The sequence below is a fragment of the Myxocyprinus asiaticus genome, chromosome 44 (genome assembly GCF_019703515.2).
Source record: "Myxocyprinus asiaticus isolate MX2 ecotype Aquarium Trade chromosome 44, UBuf_Myxa_2, whole genome shotgun sequence".
NCBI classification, from domain to species: domain Eukaryota; kingdom Metazoa; phylum Chordata; class Actinopteri; order Cypriniformes; family Catostomidae; genus Myxocyprinus; species Myxocyprinus asiaticus.
In genome coordinates, this window is record NC_059387.1 from 15,163,343 (window position 1) to 15,187,820 (window position 24,478).

At 40.6% G+C, this 24,478-nt stretch overlaps 1 protein-coding gene across 1 annotated transcript in view; it reads right to left on the reverse strand.

The window, feature by feature from the left end:
• Window positions 1-24,478, reverse strand: part of LOC127434219 (POU domain, class 6, transcription factor 2-like) — a 161,705-nt gene that overhangs the window by 44,211 nt on the left and 93,016 nt on the right. Inside the window, exon 4 of the mRNA XM_051686782.1 lies at window positions 17,279-17,655. Within this exon, the coding sequence (XP_051542742.1) occupies window positions 17,279-17,655 (377 nt within the window). The remainder of the gene's footprint in view (window positions 1-17,278; window positions 17,656-24,478) is intronic.

Here is a 24,478-nt window from a genome sequence, read left to right on the forward strand (position 1 = left end):
CCCTAGTGCCCATTGTCAATTTTTTCTAAAAAAAATAATCCCTCATTTGGAGTAAATAAGAAGTTGCTTTGCTTTCATCGCCCAGATTTTCCTCACTTGCTGCATCACATGCTTTATAATTATTCATACGAACGCTGTGCTGCTGTTGATGGGCAATAGTCTTATTTTCTGCTTCAGTCACCAGTGCACATTTATATTTTCATAAAGTAGGCAATTTTCTGCCTTCTTAAGAAGGACTGTCTATTGGACTGAATTAATGAGAGTGAGAGTGAAAGAGAGAGTTAGAGAGAGAGAGAGAGAGAGAGAGAGAGAGAGAGAGAGAGAGTTAGAGTGTTAGAGAGAGAAAGAGAGAGAGAGAGAGAGAGAGAGAGAGAGAGAGAGAGAGAGAGAGAGAGAGAGAAAGAAAGAAATAAGGAGAGACTGGGACAGGACAGAGGTGAGATACTTCTTTGCCATATGAAAAGCGCTGTGTTAAACAAATCTTTCTAAGCATGAATAATTAATAAAACACAGTTAGTAAACACTCTTTAAGCCCTGTTCTGCTGAGAGTTACACATATCATGTTGAGTTACTGGAGAACAGGTAAAATCTGGCATCTGCAACATCTCATTTGCATCTCATTTCTATCAAAACAACATGCAAACAAGAAGCAGGAGTGTGTGTACATGTGTCTATCTTTAAGCATATGTGAGATTGAAGGGCGATTGACCTTGGCAGGGATGGGGTTTCAGAAGCGAACTGTAATGATGGCTGATTGCTGGGGAATGGTGGAGAATTGACAGAGAGAGAGAGAGGGAGGCAGAAAAGAGGAGCAGAGAGATAGAAAAGGAGGGAGGAGATGAGGCCTGTGTAATTGCAGCATTCGTGGGTCTGAGTCTCCCTTGGCTCACATCAGTACATCAGGAGGCATGTGTCTTAGAGTGATGGGACAGCAAGAGAGAAGGTGAAGTTAAAGGAAAGTGGGGGTAAAAGATGGACAAGTAGGGGCAGAGAAGAGTCTTGAGAGGGTGAGCAAAAAGTAAGGAAGAGAACAAGAGTGAGCAAATGAGAGAAATTTTGCTACATTTGCCAATGAACATTGTTATTTTTTTAGCCTGATCTCATGAAAATTACGTGACCGTGGTGACATTTTTGCAAAATGATATTATTAGGCTCCTTACACGTATCATGGCAGTTCCGAAGTTAAATGACAAGTCATGTGCTAAAGTAAAAGTGTTTATACAGCATTAAGCATAAGATAGCATTGTATGAGGTGCAGGGTGAAACCTGTTTTTACTTGTGATTTGTGTGAAAGGTAATAAAAGTCATTGTTTGTTATTTATGTGAAAGGTAATACAAGTAATTGTTGTTGTAGCACATCTAGTGTTTATTTTACCAGAACTGCTGCTATACGTACAATGAGCCACATAGAAATCATTTTGCAATGTTTTTTTTAAATTTTGCAAATTGTTTTGCTTAGGTAATAGATTTAGTTTTTGGACTAAGATGTTCTTTATATAAATTAAATGTAGAAAATATCCATTTTATGAATTTAGTCAATATTTCAAGTCATATAAAGTACATTTAATTAAGTCAATTTACTCTGACTGCAATGACATTGACTAAAAATAAAATCGTATATAATTTAGAATATTACATTTAATACATATATATATATATTTTATCATGACAATAATGTGCAAAATAACAAAAATGGCAACAGAACAACATTTAAATGAATATTAAAAAATTTAAACAAATTAATTAAAAACATTTATTTATTAAACATATCAATATATAAAATATTATATCAACATAAATAAAATACAACATATGAAAACAACTGTTTTAATAGCATATAATGAGGATACTGAAGCACTATAGACTATAGCACTATAGAGTTACTTTTTAAAAGTTACTGAAGTAGCATTGATTTACTGTAAATGTCATTAGAAGATGTTGTTCACATAACTTATATCAGCAAGGGTCAGGTTATTATTCTTACAATTCAGTTTTAACCATGTAATGTTGCAGTTCCTTATAAAGTTACCAGTATTACTCACATTTGGTGCTTGGTCACTGTTAATTTTGGACCCTGGGTGTGACGGAAAGGTTGAGAGGAACTTGTTTGGGCAGAAGGTTATATGGTAAAGAAAGAAAGCCTGAGGAAAAAGAGGTGAGTCGTCCATACAATGAGGCAGTAAATTGGTGTTGGCTGAATACTGGGCAGCAGCCTGTAATTACTCTGTAAGACTCTGGGTTGGGGGTCGGGGCAGACCCTTACACAGCCACTCTGTCTGAGAGAGAGAGAGACAGGTAGAGAGAAGGAGAGATAGACAGCTAAGACCTGGTGGACCAAACACCATACAGGAGATCTCCATGCAACCTCATAATCTCTCTCTCTCTCTCTCTCTCTCTCTCTCTCTCTCTCTCTCTCTCTCTCTCTCTCTCTCTCTCTCTCTCTTGCTCTCTCGCTCTTTCTCTGTCAGCCCTGGAACCATGGAAGCAGACATAGTGGCAAGGTCAAGGACTGTTAGTAAACAGACAACACATAGTAGCATGACAGGCTGGGAGAGAGAGAACCATCAGGAGATAACGGCTGGACTACAGTGTACAACACTACACAGACCCTCACAAAAATACAAGCATAGATGCAGTGTATTTTTGTGCATGTTTGTGTGGTGCTTCAACACAAATCACCATAATTTGAGTGTCAACTTTATATTCTGCCTTAAAGGAATAGTTCACCCAAAAATTAAAATTTGCTGATAATTTACTCACCCTCAGGCCATCCAAGATGTACCTGAGTTTCTTTCTTCATAAAAACAGAATTTAAGACTTTTAGGATTTCATTTCAGGCCTCCTCCTTTAAACAATGCAAGTGAATGTACTCCATTTTTTGATGGTCCAAAATGCATATTTAGGGTGCATCAAAATAATACACACCCATGAGAGGGATGATGTAAGCTCGTTGGTAAGGAAGCGTGTCATTGTTTACAAGAGAAACTTGCACAGAACACAGAACAAGCACTGTTCACAAACCAAAACAGTTCAAAACTATTTCAAAACAATATAAAATAAAAAATAATTTCCATATAATAATAATAAAAAAAAAACAATGTAAACAATGACGTGCTTCCTGACTCCTCCTCCACGTTACCAACGAACGTCATCCCTCTCATGAGCGCACGTCACAGAGATTTAGGGAAGTGAACATTTGTAGTTAAAAAGTATATAAGTATTGTTTTGTTTCTAAAAATAATCAATCGTTTGGGTTCAGAAGAACTTTATTTGCCGACTGGAGTTGTGTGGATTATTTTGATGCACCCTAAATATGCATTTTGGACCATCAAAAAAATGGAGTACATTCACTTGCATTGTTTAAAGGAGGAGGCCTAAAATCAAATCCTAAAAATCTTAAAATCAGTTTTTATGAAGAAAGAAACATCTTGGATGGCCTGAGGGTGAGTAAATTATCAGCTAATTTTCATTTTGGGTGAACTATTCCTTTAATATTTTGAGAAATTATTTTAACATCCAAAGTAATTTAATCCACCATCTTTATGCTATTACAAACTGATCTCGCTGTGAATTCCTCAGTAGACTGAAAGTTTTTCAGATGAAATTGGTCTGTGCTTACCAACATTCGAATCACTGCCCCTAGTGGCCGAGGCTGTTTTTTTTTTGTTGTTTTTTTTTTACGTATAGGGCATGTGCTGTCATTTTTGTCGCCAAAAGAGAGTTGTAAAGTGAGCTTTTTTGCTGATGTAAATAATGTAATACAGTCAACAGGAATGCTAATTTTATTAACCATATCCCATAACCTAACCATCAGTGGAGTAAAAATGTAATCAAATAGGGAAAATGGAATCTCCGAATCACGCTCGTCATTGATTATGTGAATGCGATTGCTTATTTGGTTTCCACAGGACCAGAACCCATGGCTGCGTCCAAAACCAAAGGTAGCTGTCTTGTTGCCTCGCTGCCCTATCAGTCAATAACTCAACAGACAGCGTTTGCGTACGAAGGTACCTCCAGAAACTGGTTTTGGACAGGCTACTGAGGCAGCATAGCATCACATCATTGCTAGGATACCAGAAACTGATTATTGCCATCTGGTGTCCACTAAAGTTAAAGCGTCTGCTTCATTGTGGTTTGATTGGACTAATGGTCTAAAAATCTAGAACAAAATCAAGAGAGTTTTGGCGATAACTAAATGTATATTTAAAAACTACAATACTACTTAGAAATGGAATCAAAAGTTGGAAAAAGTGAATAAAAACATACATTTATACACAAATTGGCTATCAACCGCCTGTTCAGCTGCTATTTTTTTTCTTCAGCTCAACCACTGTGGAATGTCGTGCACAGGGTTGTGGGATTTTATAGGTGGCGAAGGATACATCTATGCTACCTTCAAAAATTGATCAGATGAAGGTACTGTATCTCAGTAGACAGGATGTCAACTAAATGCATGTCACAATGTGTTGCATTGGTGGCTTGAAGTTTAGACAGATAAGTTGATTAGCTATAATGGGAGTTTTGTACCATTTAGTTTTGTTTTGCGTCTTGAGTCGTGTTGGGTGCGTCTCAATCAGCTCCCTAGTTCAATAGTCAGGGCACTGATCAAGGAGTCAGCCATTTTTAGGGATGTCTCAATCGCAAAATCATTCCAGTGCACTGAAATGATTGCTCCCTAAAAAAATCCCACAATACACCGTAAAAAACCAGGGAGCATTGTTGCTCACTATGTTCCCTTCCTGGAAATGTTGTCATGTCTTCTGAAGTCTCTCAAGTCGTAAGAAGACGAGCACAAGTGTAAAATGATGAAGTCCAAGACTTATTTTCTCTTTAAAAGGGATATTAATGTCTTTCATTAATAATTACCATGAAAGTGAAACAATCTTTTAAATATTTGAGTTGTTAAAACAAGGTTTAAAATACACTCCTATATATTTTTATTTCTTAATTTATGCAATTTATCTGTTATAATAACACTGTATGTTTGAATATCTTCAACGAAAAGGAATGATAGTGTCATGTGTTGGTGTTGATTAATAACAACTGTGCTTGAGTGCGTGAGCTCCTTATCCTGTCGCAGGTGATTGAGTCATAAGTGTCCCAATGTTCAGTAAATGAACACCCTTGCCAGTGCCCGAATCCGTGTTCACGATATACTGATTCACAACATAGGGAGCTAGGGAGCTGATTGAGAAACAGGGGTTGTTTTGAAAAATTTACTTGATAAGAACATTATCCCACCCCCTGGACTCGGATGTAAGCCATTCCTGCCATGACGTTTCTTGTTCAAGACCAGCAGGTCAAAGTAGCAGGTATGGAGCCCTTTACACCTTTTCTTCATAGGAAATATCCAAGCACCCAGCACAGTCAAAATGTAACTGACTGTGTCTGTTGGTGTGTGTGTGGATGGTCTGCCCTGGTCTTCTCTCTCTCTCTCTCTCTCTCTCTCTCTCTCTCTGTGCCACAGATCAGTGTGTGTGTGTGGCTCAGGGCTGATGTAAGCCAGTGGAGTGGCAAATTACAGTAGACCTACAGCTGTAGGCTGACATTATGATTAATTTGATCAGTAATTTCTCCTGTTTTTCATTTCAATCGCTGTGGCCATTCTGCTGTGGCAGGTCTCTCAGATCTAATTAAGATCAATTCTGGTGTAACCGGCTTGCCCACCGAGGCCCCTCACCCCTCCCCTTCTTCAAATCCCCGAGTCCCCTCAGCGTAGAGAAACCCCCGTCGCTCCAATCAATCAGCACCTGCAAATCCAGCCACCCCGCTAATCAGCCAATTAACACACTTAGGCAAATTTCATAATCTCCACCGTCTGGTTGTCGTCACAACAGCCCAGACTCTATCCTCCCCTGCTTTTTTAATGCTGATGTGTCACTCTCCATTCTCTGTTGCTCTCCAAGAACAGTTTGCTGGGAGGTAAAATAATCACAGCTTTTTCTGATACAGATAGAAGAGGTTTTAAACTTTGGTGTTATAGGATTGTGACTGCAATATTTTTTTTTTACAGTGTTGTGGCATTCAGTAACAAGTTAGTCATTTGCAAGTAGCAACACTAATTACTTAACAAAATGTTTCCGCTAGCGTGACAGTAGCTTACCTGTATTTAAAATAGCTTATCTTTCTCAATAAAAAGCCAATTTGTTTTGGGGTGTTTTAATGTTGAGATATAGGGTGACAAAACGGCATATCATTTTTTTTGCAACATTGTATTCAGCAGCCTTACACATGGTGCACACTTCATGCCGAAGCAGTGCGTGAGCCAAACCAAAGTCATTCTAGCAAGTCAGTCCACTGTCGGCCATCTTTTGAACAATCTCGGAAGGCTATTTCTAGTCATGCCAGTGCAGCTCCTCTCTAATTGGATGGATAAAGACCAAAATCTCAAAAATGGTTGGTCAAGATTACGATCAAAGAACATATTTCAAATCAGCAATAAAAACGGACAATACTAGAATCATAAATTATGATTCTTTACCTCATATTACACTAAAAAACTCAATTTTCCCGGCTTGTAGGGCTAATACGCATGTGCATGAATGGTATACATTGCTAGACTTGTGCTGTTTGTTTACTGGCTTGAACTCGCATCACTTAAACGTGTGTTGGTGTGTGTGCTATATTGTTTTAACTTGTCCCAGGGTATTCACTGCTAGATTTAGAGTTGTTTGGCCAGTGTCTATAAAACCATCATTGTTTTTAGTGTCTATAAACAGTGCTTCACTTGTTTTAGAATAGTATTTATTGCTAAAGTGTAGCATAATTTATTTGTGGTGTACTGAAGTCACATTTGTTCCCGTGCTGTTCACCTCGCACGACCCGTAGCATCGTGTATATATTTCATGTGAATGCTGATGTGGAAGAGGCAGCGGAAGCGGTAGCCCTCGTGTAAAGCCCTCCTCGTGTGAAGACCAGCGAGTCTACCTGTGCGAGTCCACTGAGCAAGGACACCGACAAGGCGCCACTCACCATAGCACTTAAGTATCTTTTAATTTGATCTCTTTTCTTATTTTCCTTGTACATACTAACATGTCTACTTCATGAATAACATATGCCTTCATGCATATCCATGTTATCTGTTACAGACCGTTTACACGATATAGATGCAAGACAAAATGCAACCCACACAACCTACGGCCACTTTGCACTTCAGCACCTAGAGAGCGGCTCTTTCTCAGTGGGACTCTGGAACTGCCAGTCAGCTGTGAACAAAGCTAACTTCATTCCAGCCTTTGCCACACAGTTCACCCTCAGCATCCTGGCACTAACAGAAACATGGATATGTCCAGAGGATACAGCAACACCTGCTGCTCTCTCCAACAACTTCTCCTTCTCTCACACCCCTCGACACACAGGGGTGGGGGAACAGGTTTGCTCATTCATAACAACTGGACCTTTTCACCACACTCTTCTCTATGTAACAATACTAATTTTGAATTCCATGCTATTACTACAATGCAACCCACAAAAATACATGTTGTTGTCATTTATTGCCCTCCAGGTCAGCTGGCAAACTTTCTCAAGGAGTTGGATGTCCTGCTGTCCTCCTTCCCAGAGGATGGTAAGCCACTTGTGGTTCTTGGTGATTTAAACATACACAAATACAAGCCTCAGGCCACTGAACTGAATGCTCTTCTGGCCTCATTTGACTTGGAAAGATTAAGCACCACAACAACTCACAGATCGGGCAAACAGCTGGACCTCATTTTTACACGTAACTGTACCAACTCAAATATTCTTGTTACTCCTTTACATGTCTCTGATCACTGCTTTGTTCAATTCAACATGACTCTCCCATCTACATTAAAAAAGACTCCACATTTGGTTTCCTTTTGCCATAACCTCCGTTCTCTTTCACCCACTTGCCTTTCCACTGCTGGCTCTACCTCTCTTCCCACACAAAATGTATTTTCCACCCTTGATTTAAACACTGCCACAGACACACTAGACAACATCTGTCCTCTCTCCTCAAGGCCAGCATGTACTACACCACCCAGCCCCTGGCTCTCTGATGTCCTTTGTGAACATCGGATTGACCTCAGGACAGCTGAGAGCAGATGGCGGAAATCTAAAGATCAAGCAGATCTAGGTAAGTATCAGTCTCTGCTTGCAACGTTTTCAGATAACGTTAAATCTGCAAAAACTTCCTACAACCAGAACAAAATCAACAGCACCACAGACACTCGCAGCTTGTTTAGAACATTCAACACACTTCTCTGCCCTCCTCCACCACCTGACACATCACTGACAGCAGATGTCTTGGCCACATTTTTTACTAATAAGGTTACAACCATCAGCAATACATTCTCAGCACCACACCCTGTCAAACATCCATCTCCTGTACGCAACTCCTCTGTCTCTATGTTCTCTCCTCTGACTAACACTGAGGTCTCTAAACTCCTCCTCTCCAACTACCCCACCACCTGTTACCTTGACCCCATTCCTTCTCACCTTCTCCAGGCCATCTCTCCATCCATCTTACCTGCACTCACTCACATAATTAACACATCTCTGCTTACAGGCACTTTTCCCACTACATTTAAGCAGGCTCGAGTAACCCCGCTGCTGAAGAAACCCGCACTTAACCCCACAAAAATAGAACACTACAGACCAGTCTCTCTCATCCCATTCATGGCAAAAACACTTGAAAGGGCAGTTTTAAATCAAATCTCTGCCTATCTCACACAGAACAAGCTGCTGGATGACAATCAGTCAGGCTTCAAAAGTGGACACTCCACCGAGACTGCCCTGCTGTCTGTCACTGAGTCACTGAGACAGGCGAAAGCTGAATCCAGATCATCCGTCCTGATTCTACTGGACCTTTCCGCAGCCTTCGACACAGTCAACCATCAGGTCTTACTCTCCACCCTCTCTTCGCTGGGCATCACAGGAACTGTACTTGACTGGTTTAATTCCTATCTCTCAGGTAGATCCTTCAAGGTAGCCTGGAGAGGTGAGGTGTCCAAGCCACATCAGCTACTTACTGGGGTACCTCAGGGTTTAGTGCTTGGGCCACTTCTCTTCTCTATATACACACCATCACTGGGACCCATCATTCAGGCACATGGTTTCTCTTACCATTGCTACGCTGATGACACGCAACTCTACTTGTCTTTCCAGCCCAACGACACCACAGTGACTGCTCAAATCTCTGCCTGCCTGGCAGACATCTCGGCCTGGATGAAGGAACACCACCTGCAACTTAACCCAGCCAAGACCGAACTCCTTGTCTTTCCAGTCAACCCTGCTGTTGAACACAACATTACCATGTAGCTGGGTGCAACTACAGTAACACCTTCCAAAATGGTCAGAAATCTAGGGGTAACCAACGATAACAAACTAAATTTCACAGACCACATCTCAGACTGCAATATCATGTAGATTTACATCCTACAATATCAGGAAGATAAGACCCTTCCTCTCTGAACATGCCACACAACTTCTTGTTCAGTCACTTGTCATAACTAAACTAGACTACTGTAACACTCTCATTGCAGGCCTCCCTGCATGTGCAATCAGACCCCTGCAAATGCAGGAAGCAGAGGAGCCGTTGCCGTCCGCCAGGGGACAGAGGACCCACTGCCATCAGCCGGGAGGCTGAGGAACCACTGCCGTCCTCCAGAGTATGGAAGAGTGGCTGTCATCCGCCAGGGGGCGGAGAAGCGGCTGAGGACCTGGTGGGCGGCATGCCAGAGAGAGAGAGAGCAACATAAACACACACACACACACAGTGCAGCCACGTGTGTCTCTCTCTCTCCCTGGCGTCCCCGGCTCTTCCCTTATCTCCCTCCTGCTGATTAGGCAACTCAGCGTCGGGTGTATATCCTCACAGCTCAGTCACACCCTCTTCCTCATCTCACCACTTATTAAAACAAAAGTCACGGTATATATCCTGCAGTTCAGTAAGTCTTTGATTCATTAAAAAGAAGTCATTTGTTCAGTAGAAAGCGCTGTATGTTTTGCTGTGTAGTTTCAAAAGAGTTGGCTCGTACTGCAAAAGTCATTCGTTCTGGAATCAGACTTCACTGGATTTTTTATTAATTTAATTGATGTTTGAATATTTACATTTACATTTATTCATTTGGCAGACGCTTTTATCCAAAGCGACTTACAAAAGAGGAAAACATAAGTGAATCATCTTAAGGAGACAGTGGTACGAAAAGTTCCATATTAAATCAATTAAAGTCTTGTTGAATGTGGATCCGGCTCCCACTTCCTCCTTTCCCGACCGAACAGAGGTCCTTTACACTGGTGCCGAAGCCCAGGAATTTGGAGGAAGATGCGGCGTCAAGGAGTCCTCGCCGCTGACTGAGGATCGCAACGCCGAGGGAGTGTTTGATCCAGTGGCGCTGGAGCACTGCGTCAATCAGCAAACGAATGGGACAGCTGAGAGGTCCAATGCCATCGCCCGACATCGCAGACGGTAGCAGTACAATGGGCTGAGGACCGTCTGGTGGCATGTACGGGGATCAGCGAGTTTTTTTCCCCCCTTCACTCTCTCTCTCTCTCTCTCTAATTGCGGCTCCAACTCCACCTTATCCCTCTCCCGGCTGATTGTGATCATTCTCCCCCAGCCGTCCCTCATCGCTCGGCCACACTCCCTGCTCACCACAAGTGAATTAAATACCTTATTAAATTTTATAAAAATGAATGCATGAATTAAATACCTTACTTAAAAAAATCTAACACATAATTTGCATGACTCTGTACTGTTAAAATATGAAACGATCTCATAATTTGGTAACAGACTGCTGAGGGTAGTAAATGAAAAAAAAAATTGCATTTCTTATTTCCAAATATTTCTTCCTCACGAAAAGAATTGTTAATGGATCCGTTAAGGAATCATTAATTGGAAATGGAACCTGAATCGTTAAAGTCCTTACATAATTAGATTCTCATTCCTAGTTGAGTAATTGCTCTCACTATAATTGAGATCCCCAGTTTTTAAGCAAGAAGAATATGCTGTATTTTTTTTAATTGTTTTTATAAAATAAATTATATATATATATATATATATATATATATATATATATATATATATATATATATATATATATAAGATTTTATTTTATTATATAATTTTTTTTTAATCACGTGCAAAAGAAAAGAGATATCCCCTTATATCTTTAATGTAGTTAGTTCTTGTAATTAACTTAGAGTGTAGCTACTAGTTTCAAAATGACAGCTGCCACTAGTAAAAGTAGTTTTGTCAAACTTCCTTTTAAAAATATAAACTTCATTCATCTTCATCTACAGGACTTAAAGTACCAAAAAGCATGTCTGAATTTTTGAACAAATAAACAAAAAGCAAAAACAAGAGAGAGAGAGACAGAGGGCAATAGAGCGCAGATGGTAAGCACTAAGCTTTTGTACACTGGACACACTGTCTGTGGTATTATCAGAGTGGGATGCTAACATGTTGTCATGTTGTCAGAAGGTCTCTATCTTGGCCTTTAGGTGTCTATTCATATAGACCTGTCTGCCCTCCCTTACCAAAATGATCACACCTAGGCGTTCACAGTGGCTGTCCCTAAAGGCCAGTAACAGCACTCTGGTGTAGCATACTGCAACTTTCCCATTCAAATGTAGACATAAGCCTAATTATGGGCTCAAGCCCCACAGGAGAGACAGCTTGCAAACCCTGCTACACACACATACGCAATCAAATTGCTTAAATGGAAATGTGGGCCACGACAAGGAGGGAACTTCAAACCCCTCCTGACACACATGCACACTTACTCTCTTTTTCTCCCTCTCACACATAGCACTCCAGTAACACAGTGAAGGGTTGGGTAATGACCCTGTTGTCTCTGGTGCCACTCTTTTTTTTTTTTTTTAAAGCTCTCCTAAAGTTCTCAGTTATTTTTCTTTCAATGTTTTTCTTGTCTTAGGAAACAGTAGTTGGCATGTTCTTTAGTTACACTCATTTCTGTCTATGAGAATGAGAATATTGAGATAAGAATTTATTTGCAATTTTTCTTTCCTATGGATAAAACTAGAATTATAAAAATGTTTCAGAGGTTGCTTTAATATAATAAAGGACACTTAATTTGACTGTGAAAGTTGTGTTATCAAATGTCATTTAGAGGAATATTCCGGGTTCAATACAAGTTAAGCTCAATCAACAGCGTTTCATAAAAATTTATTTGGACTCGACCCTCATTTTCTTTAAAAAAGCAAAAATCTGGGTTGCAATGAGGCACTTACAATGGAAGTGAATGGGAGCCCATTTTTGAATGTTAAAATACTCACTGTTTCAAAGGTATAGCCACATGACATAAAAAATATGCATGTAAACATGATTTTAGTGTTATAAAATCGCTTAATAACCTTTTCTGTGCAAAGTTATAGCCAATTTTAAAATTTTGTTGCCATGACGATGTAATGTCAACAAACCCTAAAAACGACTGTAAAAATTATGATTTAAACAACTTTACAGCTTAAATGAGTTTTAACAGAAAAATCAATGTAAGTGTTTTTATAAAATTTAAAGTTTCACATTTCTGTTTAACACCCCCCCCCCCCCCCCAAAAAAATTGTCCTCATTCACTTCCTTTGTAAGTACCTCATTGTAACCTCGATTTTTGCATTTTTTTTTTTTAAAGAAAAGGAGGGACGAGTCTAAATAAATTTTTGTGGTAATTAACATTATGCCACAAATACTGTTGATTGAGCTGAACCTGTATTAAACCCTGCACATTCCTTAAAATATAAAGTTAGCACTGTGATCGTCTTTGTGAACTGACTCAAGACCAAAAAGATGTCACATACAACAAATGTAATTATTACATGGCTCTCTGGAATACTCGATTCTGATTGGTCATCGCGCCATCCAGTGGTCTGACATTTTTTAATAATGACAGCACATCCACGTGTAACCGGTCCTGCTCGACCCCCTCCGAATAGGATTCGAACCGGCGTGGGAGGCGGGCGTGCTAACGAGGATGCTAAAGGCTACAGCCCCAAGCGTCAGTCACTAGTGCGCCTCTTGAGGACAGAGGAGTGAGGTTTGCACACTGCACAGCTACCTACCTGCTGGCTACCATTACATGCGCATAAAATGATATTTCACCGGTCACTGTATTACCAGTCAACATTCACCATCCCCGGCTTATTGACTGCACCTGTAGCTCATCACAGTTACCCATTAGTAACAGTTGTGGAGGAACGACCCGCCTTCTCCTCCCTGTCATCATCGTCGCCCCGCCTCTGAGGGCCGTACTTCAGCCAGGCTCACAACGGGAGTGGGCAGGAGAGAGAACAAGCACATAATTAATACGCCCTGTTTAGGCAGCGAGGAACGAGGCACACCTGAGATGTGTTTAGCCTTATCACTGCTGCCAAATAAACATAGAGCATGCCTCTTCTCAGGGAGCCAGCTTATACACTGGAGTCCTCACAGATACAGGAGCAAAGCGGGGAGGGTTCCGGCAGAAATAGATGCGTGCCGGACCCGCACCCCCGGCGCAAATTAAATGTGATGCCAGGGGATTGAAGCACGCTTCACGACCGACGGGCACAGATGCTGGCCCACTTTCCCCTCGCATACACCTCGACCCTGTGAAGACAGGCCGCCAAGGAAGCCGCTGCTCCACGCGCCACGGACCAATGAGGGGAGTGCGTGCGGCCGCCAGACCCTGTCCATGTCCTGGATCCTCCTCTGGACACTTCCCATTCTACACGACGCCCCCTTTCACCATGAGAATGCCAGATTCACCTTTATTTTGGACACTCTCCCCCTTGGACACTATTTTCCCCATTTATGAACATTTTATGTTTATTATTATTTTTAATAAATGCCTCTTTGAGGCTTGACGCCACGCCATGCCCACTGTGTCTGTCTCTTGCTTACCCCGCCACACAGTATAAAAGACTTTTGTTTCAGTTGAAGCCTTGTGGGGTATTGAGTGCATGCACCATACTTAGCCTCTATATGTCATGCTTTGCCATTGCCAGTTTTGATCACTGCCTGTATTTTTTAACTTGTTTCTACCTGCTGGATTTGGACTGAATAAGTAGCTTGTGATTTATTCCTTTTCTTCAACTTTGTCCTGTTTCCTGTCTATGATTTTCAGATTTACTTTATTCTCAAGTAAAGTTTTGGCTCTGCACTTGGGTCTCCACTTGTTTCATTACAATCTGTGTATTGCGAGTTATCTTTCCTAATTCTCGTATCACTCTGTGATCTCTACATTTAAGCGAATAAAATAATTTAAAATCAAATCTATATTTCATGTCTATTTAATTATTTGGCACATAATGTATTTATGTAATAAGTAGATGCAGACAGATGGTCATTTTCACAAAATATACAGTACATCACTGTAACATTTAAGAAGGTAAGGAGGAAGCTGGGACCGGCTTGACAAACACTTAGACATTTAATAACACTTTTCTGCATAAAAAGAAACAAAAACACGCACTGCTTTTCAGCCAGCTGCGGCAAATCATAAAAACACTCAAACACGTGGACAAGCTTTGTACATCTCTCTCCTGTCTGCCGCTGTCACTTCTCCTTAAATACTCCCAGCTCCCCTCACTGGAACGCATGAGATGGTGCTCGGCTCTGCCGTGCTCACCACATACCCCCATCACCGAACTCAGGTCGTGGATTTCTCCGGCCTGTGACCTACTCACCCATCATTTCTAGGAAGAGAGCATCGACAGGTCACACTGGTCTCCGAAACCGACCTATACATGCCTGGGAGGGGAAACAGGGTGAAAGAGAGGGGAAAGGGAAGACGGGGGTGGGAATAACAAAAGGGAGAGAGAAAGCAGAGAGGGGAGAGAGAGACGGGCTTTCCAGCCATGAACACGCCATCGACTGGCCCTCAGCTCACTGTCGTGCTTCTGTCTGCGACACCGGGCGATGCCACTGGACCCCTCAGCCGTCCCCTCTGGTTGCCGGTTGATGTAGTGCTCCAGCGCCACCGGATCAAGCACTCCCTCGGTGTCACGATCCTCAGTCAGCGGCGAGGACTCCTTGATGGCGCGTCCTTCCTCCTACCTGGGTTTTGTCACCAATGTAACACTTAAGAAGATAAGGAGGACGCTGGGACCGGCTTGACAAACACATAGACATTTAATGACACTTTTCATCATACAAAGAAACAAAAACACGCACTGCTTTTCAGCCAGCTGCATCAAATCATAAAAACACTTAAACATGTGGACAAGCTTCGTACATCTCTCTCCCGTCTGCCGCTGTCTCTTCTCCTTAAATACTCCCGCTTCCCCTCGCTGGAACGCAAGGCCGGTGTGGCGCTCAGGTGGAAGTCATTTGCCACTTATATTCCTGGCCTCGCTCTGCCCAGACGGCGCTCGGCTCTGCCCTGCTCACCGCACTCACACTGTCAGACAGATGCCCAAATATGCATATCCATTTTCATTTAAGACTTTCAGACAAACATCTAGACTTGGCAATGCAGCTATCCTCTGATGCTGGCATTATCATGCATGAGACGTCCAGGTCAAGCTTTCGGAGATATGTCTCCCCCAATTTACTCCATCCTACCTCTGACACACCTGAATCACAAATCAGGAGGGCTTGATGATTACTTGACATATTGAATCAGGTGAGCTTCAACTATAAATGAAGATATATATAGAATGTCTGGCCATTCTTAAGGAATCCCTTTGAATCCACTAGTTCTGGGCTCTGGAGACCATTAAGTGTAGGGACCAAAGGGTCCAGCTGGTGATTATACAGGCCGGGAAGGGATGGAAGGTGAAATATATGGCTAAACTGATGGCAACCATTAAACGAGGGAAGGGGGAGTGGGGTTATGGTCCAGCACAGTGCAATAAGGGCTATGACGCTGATGAATGCGGGGACGGACAAAGAAGCGACCCTTGCCTTTCTCAAACTGAAATGAAACCACTGGGACATGTTGGGAGGAGGGCATGGTATTAGTGACAGACTGAGACAGCCAGACGAGAGGAGGAAGAGGAGGAGCACATGAATAGGCAGACAGACAGAGAGAGAATGAGGGAGAGGGGTTGTCATTATCCACGAAATCAAATAAATGGATCACCTATGTTTGTCATTTAAAACACAAGGGGTATACTAATTCAAAGATGTCATATTATACATTATAACGTTTAGTTCTTGTGCTAAAAACATTCTGGTAAAACTAGTATTCTAGTTTTTTACCATTTACCACTCTACTTCCCAATGTAAAATTTTATTTCCAAAAAAATTAAAAATATACATGTTGAAAACGATCTGCTTAAATTGAGACGGGTTCCCTGCAACATTCGCTGCATACACTACACATTTTCAGAACATGTCAATAAGTGATTATCATAAAATTGTTTCAAATCAAGTTACACCGAAAACGTCATTACTCATAATTCAATATTCTGCAGCTCTTCATTTCCAATAATAGTCTATTGCTGTCGCTAGCAAGATGCCCGAGATAAACTCTTTAACAATAAACTTTCAATTTTCATTCTTTTTCAGGGACAGGCTTGGCAAACCAGTACATCCCCCAGAAACAATATTTGTAATATCCAAGATTTCCCCAGACAGATTCAATCATTCAATTGAATTACTGCCCTATTCTCTAACATTCATCCTAACCTTGTCTCACTCCAGAGCTCCATTCTTTCAGACATGTTGTGAATAATGTAGAAGAATGAGTTCTTTAAGTGAGGCGACATCATATTTAGGGGTCATTACATTGAGTCTATCGGTCTCGACTGCCCCCGTGCCATGCAGCACTCTAGCAGAGCTGCTCCCATTGTGCGTCAACTTTTATTATGGCTTCAAATAACTTCACTTTTACTGTGTAAACAAGAGGTGAACTGGGTGAGGAGCAGTACAAGAAAGGATGTTGCTATGGCTGAGTGAGAATATGAGGCATTTATTTTGATATCACGGGAAACCTTTTGTATACCCTTATATCCTTTTACTTGTTCAGATCAAACACATTAAATGGTTGGATTGTTGTAAGAACAAGGCAAAATGAAATTGGAAGTTGGGGTGGGTCATATCGATGGGCTCGTCCTTTTCTTTTTAAATAGGCAATGGCCTTAGTTTACATTCCAGCCATGAACATGATTTGCTACTTGCTATTGCTAATCAGAAGTAGATGGTATTATAGGGAGGGGCATTCTCATTATAGAGAGCATTTGCTTGGACAAAATGAGTGAGTGCTAGGTATGTTGTATCTCATTTCATATACTGTATATACAGTATATTGAAGGAAAATGGTCAAAATATATTGTCTACATAGCTCCAAAAATAACATATTATTTACTTAACAAATCTTACCTGTAGTGGCAGAGGAGGTGTGACAGGTGAGGGCAAGCTATGAGCTGGTGATTGGTTTTGCCTGTGAATGGGTGGAGACTGGGGAGACTGAGCTGAGTTATGATTGGTGGAGGTGGAGCTTGGCATAGGCCCAGTCACTTGAGATTGGATCGGAGGAGTGAGCTGATGATGACTGGTTGGCTGGAGATGCGTTGGGCCACAGTGCTGTTGCTGTTGCTGCTGCTCTCGTTCTCGTTGTTGTTCTCGTTCTCGCTCGCGATGCTCTCGTTCCCGTTGCTGTTGTTGTTGTTGATGATGGTGCTGTTGCTGTTGCTGGTGATGCTGAAGTTGCTGTAGCTGTTGGAGATGCTGGAGCTGTGAGTTAAGGGATGAGGTAGCTGTGATAAGAGAAACAGAGAGAGAGAGAGAGATACATTAAAAATTATTTATAATATTAATTGGACATTTTAATAAAGAATGAATTTCTATAGCTCAGTTGGAAGTAGGTGAAACCAAAATGATTAAATTATTTAAATTACAAATAATTATTATACGTCTACTTATTATTGTATTATTTTATTATTATTATGTATAATTAATAATAATTAAAACATTAATATATATATATATATATATATATATATATATATATATATATATATATATATATATATATATATAAACTGATAATATTGTTTTAGTTTTTTTTTTTTGTGTATATTTCATATTTATAATTTTTACAGTTAAGAAGTATCCAACTAAAAAAGATGGTCTGATCTTTTGAAGTCAAAGAACTGCCTCCATCTCCAGTCTTGAGGACTCTTAGACATAATTTGAAGTAATTCACTGCACTCCTTAAATGCACCTTCTCTCTTTAAGAAAGCTTTTTTTTGCAGCTACGACCCCTAGCAGGACTTTGATTTTTACGAGAATGTCACAAGATGACACTGAAAGCAACTTGCACTCTAGCCCGCTCATTGTAAATGTGAAATTGTCAGTGTTGGGAAGTAACTAACTAAAAGTAGTGACACTACTAACTTAACTACATTTTTAAGTAGTGTGACAGTAGCACTACCCAAGAAGAACAGGTGACTAAAAAGTCACTACAGAAGGAATGTCATAAAGTCTTTATTTGCTACATTTTTTCTCTGAATACAAGGAACAGCACTGATGTTTTATAGAAACTCTGAATGCACATGTAAAAGTCTTTAAATTTGTGGTACATAAAGAGATGCATTTTATTGTGATTCCCATGAAGTCATACACTTCCTCTTTGTAAGAAAGCAATAGACAGTAGAGCCGTATGGCCTTCTGACTCAAGACTCCAGTGATTTTGAAGAAACAAGTTCAGTTAGAAAAGACCTTGGTTGAAACGTACTTTCACTCACCATGACAACAAGATGACCCAAGTTATACTATTAAATAAGCCTCTTCCTTTCACATGCTCGCATCAGAATCAACCTCATTGCAGCGCACACTGAAGGTCGATTCACATACCAGAATTAGTCAACTTAAATTATCTATATATTTTCTAAAAAGAAAACATTGGAAAATAAACTGCTAAGATATCAGAATGAATCACTCTGACCTATGGTTCTTCTCTGTAGAAATAGGAGTGATGTGCGGCAGACAAACATGTGATCTCTGCTCTGTGTTCTGATAATGAAGTCTCTTCACTGTGAACTCATCAAACATGTTTTTCGCTGTGTTGCACTTACACCCAAAATGTCACACACATTTTATGGTAACCATTATTTTGGAGTTACAACAGTAAAATGCCACAAGATGTTCTCCTTATAGTTTATTGCACTGCAATGATATCTCATAGACATATCTCAGACCATTTAGAGGGCACTATTAAATAAATAAAAGAATGAAAATAGATTTTTTTTTTTTAAATAGGGTGTTCTGGGTGGTTGTTAGGAGGTCTCTTACTAATAAATACATTCACAAATAACCATGATTTTATGTTTTCTGAAGAAAATGTGCTTGGAATGCAAAAGTCATAGCCAGGTGTTGTGGGTGGTTGCCATGGTGTTTTTATGGGGTTGCTAGGGTGTTCTGGGTGGTTGCAAGGGCATTGTTAGGTGGTTGATAGTGTGTTTTGGGTGGTTGTTAAATTGTTTCTTACTTGTTCAAGTAGAAAGAGCCCATCCCAAGTGTCTATGATATTATGATCCTCAATGTGGCTTGGGTCACTCAATTTAATGCAAATTATTGTTTAGAAAAGTAACAGCACACCTCTCCTCAATAAGCCGTACAATTTGAGGTATCATTATTGTCAGTTACACAGTGAAGTTTAATATTTTGGGTGAGAGGTTTGTTTAAATACCTGTAACAAAGAAACCTAGAGTTCAGTCATGACAATGGAAAGATTTAGCATGGTAATGTTGGTATGACATATTGATAAGATATTGGTCTTGGCGGAATAGATCTGCCGCTGCACAATTAGACAAAATGCAAGACATGCTGCATCGAGCATGTATAAATATGCTGCTGCACAAAAACATTTCAAACAATCCCCCAACAAAGCAGGAAAGCTGCACAAAACTCATAGCACATACACAAAACACAATCCCCCAACCAAGCAGACCTATCGCCAAGACTTGTGTACTGCTGCTGCTCTGAAGAGCCATGTGTACCGAGTGTATGCTAGCTAGGTGTGCCTTGGCCATTTGTCAAAATGTTGTAATGCTAATGAACTAAATTTCTGTGTGTGCCTCAGCCTGTTTGGCTAAATGGCTTAAACTACTAGTGACCTTACTCATAGGCTACGTCCAAAACCAGGAAAATACTGCCTCCAGAGGCTGTATACGAAGGTAGGAAGGGATCAAGGCACGTCCAAATGTTCGTGTCTACTGAGATTCCCTCATCTGATCGATTTTTGAAGGCAGCATAAATGTACCCTTCGCTGCCAATGAAATCCCACAATACTGTGCATGCATATCCATGGCGGTTTAGCTGAAGAATAAAACTAATTGGCAGCCGAAGAGTTGGTTGATAGACAATTTGTGTATAATGTAAATTTTTTCCCACTTTTTGATTCCATTTCTAGCTAGAAATTAATATTGTAGTTATGAAATATACACTTGGATATCGCTAAAACTCTCTTGATTTTGTTATAGATTATTAGACCATTGTGGTTCGGTTGGACTGGATGAAGCAGACAAGTTACCTTTAGTGGACACCAGATGGCGATAATCAGTTGCTGGGATCCTAGTAATGATGTGACATTATGCTGCCTCAGCAGCTTGTCCAAAACCAGTTTCTGGAGGTTTCTTCATACGCAAATGCTGTCTGTTGAGTCATTGACTGATAGGGCAGCGAGGCAACAAGACAGCTACTGTACCTTTGGTTTCAGACGCAGCCATAATGTGTACCTGAACCAGGAAAGCCCAGAGCTTATTTAACTAGTGACTAGCTATGTATGGATTTATTTAATATAATGACCTACGATAGCGATATGTATCAGCCCGGTTTGGCTATGGCTTACTTTAAGAGGTGCTTCTATGTGTCATGGCCAAAAGCAGACCCTAACATACAAGCTGATAGAATAAATACCACTGCAAACCACCTGAGCAAATAGCATTTTCAGAGAAAAACTCTTGCAGCATGCTGCAGAGAAACCAGCTTATCAGCAAAACTGAGCCATGTAAATGTTACACAAAGAGAGAGATGCAAGGTGACTAACTACCTGATTACATGTCAAAGGACCAATGAGTGGCTAACAGAAACAAGCTCAAAGAACCTATCAGTTGGCTCCACACAGAGTTTCATAGCTGAACATCTTCTGACAAACTTGATGCAAATTAGCTAATCATTATTTAGTTGAGCTTTATTTTATAGTACGTGTACTTTCTGTTTACTTACAGTGTACTTACTCAAGAAAGTACTGAGTAATTTTAGGTAACAACATGTACTTAATATGGGTTAAGGTTAGGGTTGGGGAGAGGTTTAGGGTTAGTACAGTTGTGCTCAAAAGTTTGCATACCCTGGCAGAAATTGTGAAATTTTGGCATTGATTTTGAAAATATGACTGATCATGCAAAAAAACTGTCTTTTATTTAAGGATAGTGATCATATGAAGCCATTTATTATCACATAGTTGTTTGGCTCCTTTTTAAATCATAATGATAACAGAAATCACCCAAATGGCCCTGATCAAAAGTTTACACACCCTTGAATGATTGGCCTTGTTACAGACACACAAGGTGACACACACAGGTTTAAATGGCAATTAAAGTTAATTTCCCACACCTGTGGCTTTTAAAATTGCAATTAGTGTCTGTTTATAAATAGTCAATGAGTTTGTTAGCTCTCATGTGGATGTACTGAGCAGGCTAGATACTGAGCCATAGGGAGCAGAAAAGAACTGTCAAAATACCTGCGTAACAAGGTAATGGAACTTATAAAGATGGAAAAGGATATAAAAAGATATCCAAAGCCTTGAAAATGCCAGTCAGTACTGTTCAATAACTTATTAAAAAGTGGAAAATTCTGGGATCTCTTGATACCAAGCCAAGGTCAGGTACACCAAGAAAGATTTCAGCCACAACTGCCAGAAGAATTGTTCGGGATACAAAGAAAAACCCACTGGTAACCTCAGGAGAAATACAGGCTGCTCTGGATAAAGACGGTGTGGTTGTTTCAAGGAGCACAATACGACGATACTTGAACAAAAATAAGCTGTATGGTCGAGTTGCCAGAAAGAAGCCTTTACTGCGCCAATGCCACAAAAAAGCCCGGTTACAATATGCCCTACAACACCTTGACATGCCTCACAGCTTCTGGCACACTGTAATTTGGAGTGACGAGACCAAAATAGAGCTTTATGGTCACAACCATAAGTGCTATATTTGGAGAGGGGTCAACAAGGCCTATAGTGAAAAGAATACCATCCCCACTGTGAAGCATGTGGTGGCTCACTGATGTTTTGGTGGTGTGTGAGCTCTAAAGGCATGGGGAATCTTGTGAAAATTGATGGCAAGATGAACGCAGCATGTTATCAGAAAATACTGGCAGACAATTTGCATTCTTCTGCACGAAAGCTGCGCATGGGACGCTCTTGGACTTTCCAGCACGACAATGACCCTAAGCACAAGGCCAAGTTGACCCTCCAGTGGTTAAAGCAGAAAAAGGTGAAGGTTCTGGAGTGGCCATCACAGTCTCCTGACCTTAATATCATCGAGCCACTCTGGGGAGATCTCAAACGTGTGGTTCATGCAAGACGACCAAAGACTTTGCATGACCTGGAGGCATTTTGCCAAGACGAATGGGCAGCTATACCACCTGCAAGAATTTGGGGCCTCATAGACAACTATTACAAAAGACTGCACGCTGTCATTGATGCTAAAGGGGGCAATACACAGTATTAAGAACTAAGGGTATGCAGACTTTTGAACAGGGGTCATTTCATTTTTTCTTTGTTGCCATGTTTTGTTTTATGATTGTACCATTCTGTTATAACCTACAGTTGAATATGAATCCCATAAGAAATAAAATAAATGAGTTTTGCCTTTCTTTCAAAATGGTACATATATTACCAATTCTCCAATGGTATGCAAACTTTTGAGCACAACTGTACCTAGTAATTACTGTAGTTGTTGTAATCATAGTATGTAAATGTAGAACAATACTATAAAATAAGGTGCTACCCATTATTTTCACATGGATGTGAGCACGTGATTTGACGCAAATTATTGCCAGAAGTTTTGTAGCTCTTTACTGGTTGTGGTGAACCTGCAGCAAACCTTTGGCAACAATAGACTATTTTCCGCTACTAGCAAAGACTTCTATGACAAACCTGTAGCAACAATGAAGTGTTTGCCAAAAGGCTAATTTGCATGTGAAAATAATGAGTGGCAAATTTGTGGCAAGTCTGCCACAGTTGTTTGCCAGAACTCTCGTTTTTTGTAAGGGAGCTAAGCGCTAAGTATGGGCAATAATTCTAATCAAAAAGTGATTATACTATAGTTGCCTTAGAGCCACTACTACTAATAATAATTATTAAAATGAATAAAAATGCCTACAGTATATACTGTTGCAAGTTGCTTACATCAGGAAAAAATCATTTTGATTTGCAGGAATATTTAATCACAGCTGAGTTATAAGCCATCACAAACAATGCACAGCAATGGATCAATGCTTAGCTACAGAGCGAGACTTGTAATGCATTGGCAAGCATGTGTTTGTGCACAGCATGCTAGACAAGCAAGTGTCCATAATTAATTGATGCAGATGAATAATTAAAACCAGGGGATTTTTTCCTGGCAATAACTAAGAAAATACATTGGTGTTGACGTTCCTTTGATTAGTGTGGCTACTCGTGCATCACAGCTGGACAGACAGGAATGTTTTTGATCCACCACAAGCCCTCTCTTCCTTACTCGGAGAGGCAAGAGAATCACAGAAAAGGGGAAGGGAAAAAAGCAAGTGTCTCTCGACCAGTAAACAGCCCACTTTTACATTTCTTCAATCGGCTGACACGTTGACACTTCTCTCACACCCCAGCATGAATTATATATATCATCTGCAACCGGGAAGATTCCAAGAGTCCAATTTGCACTTGAAATGTTGGGGCAAGTTGTCTCGCAGGTCTTGACAGGGCGCGCGTATGTGGCGCTCAACCACGCACAACAAAAGAGAAAACCGAGCGAGCCGCTACAAGCAGAAAATAAGTGAACAGAATAGAGGGCAGGAAAAAAGGGTTAAAAAAAAAAAAAAAAAAAGAATTCTGTTAAAAATATTATCGGAACCAGGGGCAAGATCAAAAGTGATGGGAGCTGGGTGTCCTCCTGCAGCAGTCGTGAGACCAGAGAAGAGACAGAACAAAAGAATAGAAAAAAGAAAACAAAAAGAAAGAGAGAAATAAGGATTGATAGAGGAAGAGAGAGAGAGAGAGAGAGAGAGAGACAGAATTGTTGAGAAACCCCATGTGGTCCTATTATATGGGCAGCACAGCAGGTAAAACATGGCTGAGAGGGGCTGCTTTATAAACTCTGTCATCCCATTACAAAATGTCACTAACCTTCCATTCTCCTTTAAACAGGTTGCGAGAGTTTATCAGGCTTGCTGTAATCTGACTGCGCGGAGGAGAGGAGACTCAACGCAGGCCTTGAGGCCTGTTTTTTTTTTTTTTTTTATTGTAGGTCTGTTTTTTTATTTTTATTTTTTATTTGAACCACCCCAGCTGCATGTTTAATGTTAATCCCAAACTGAGAT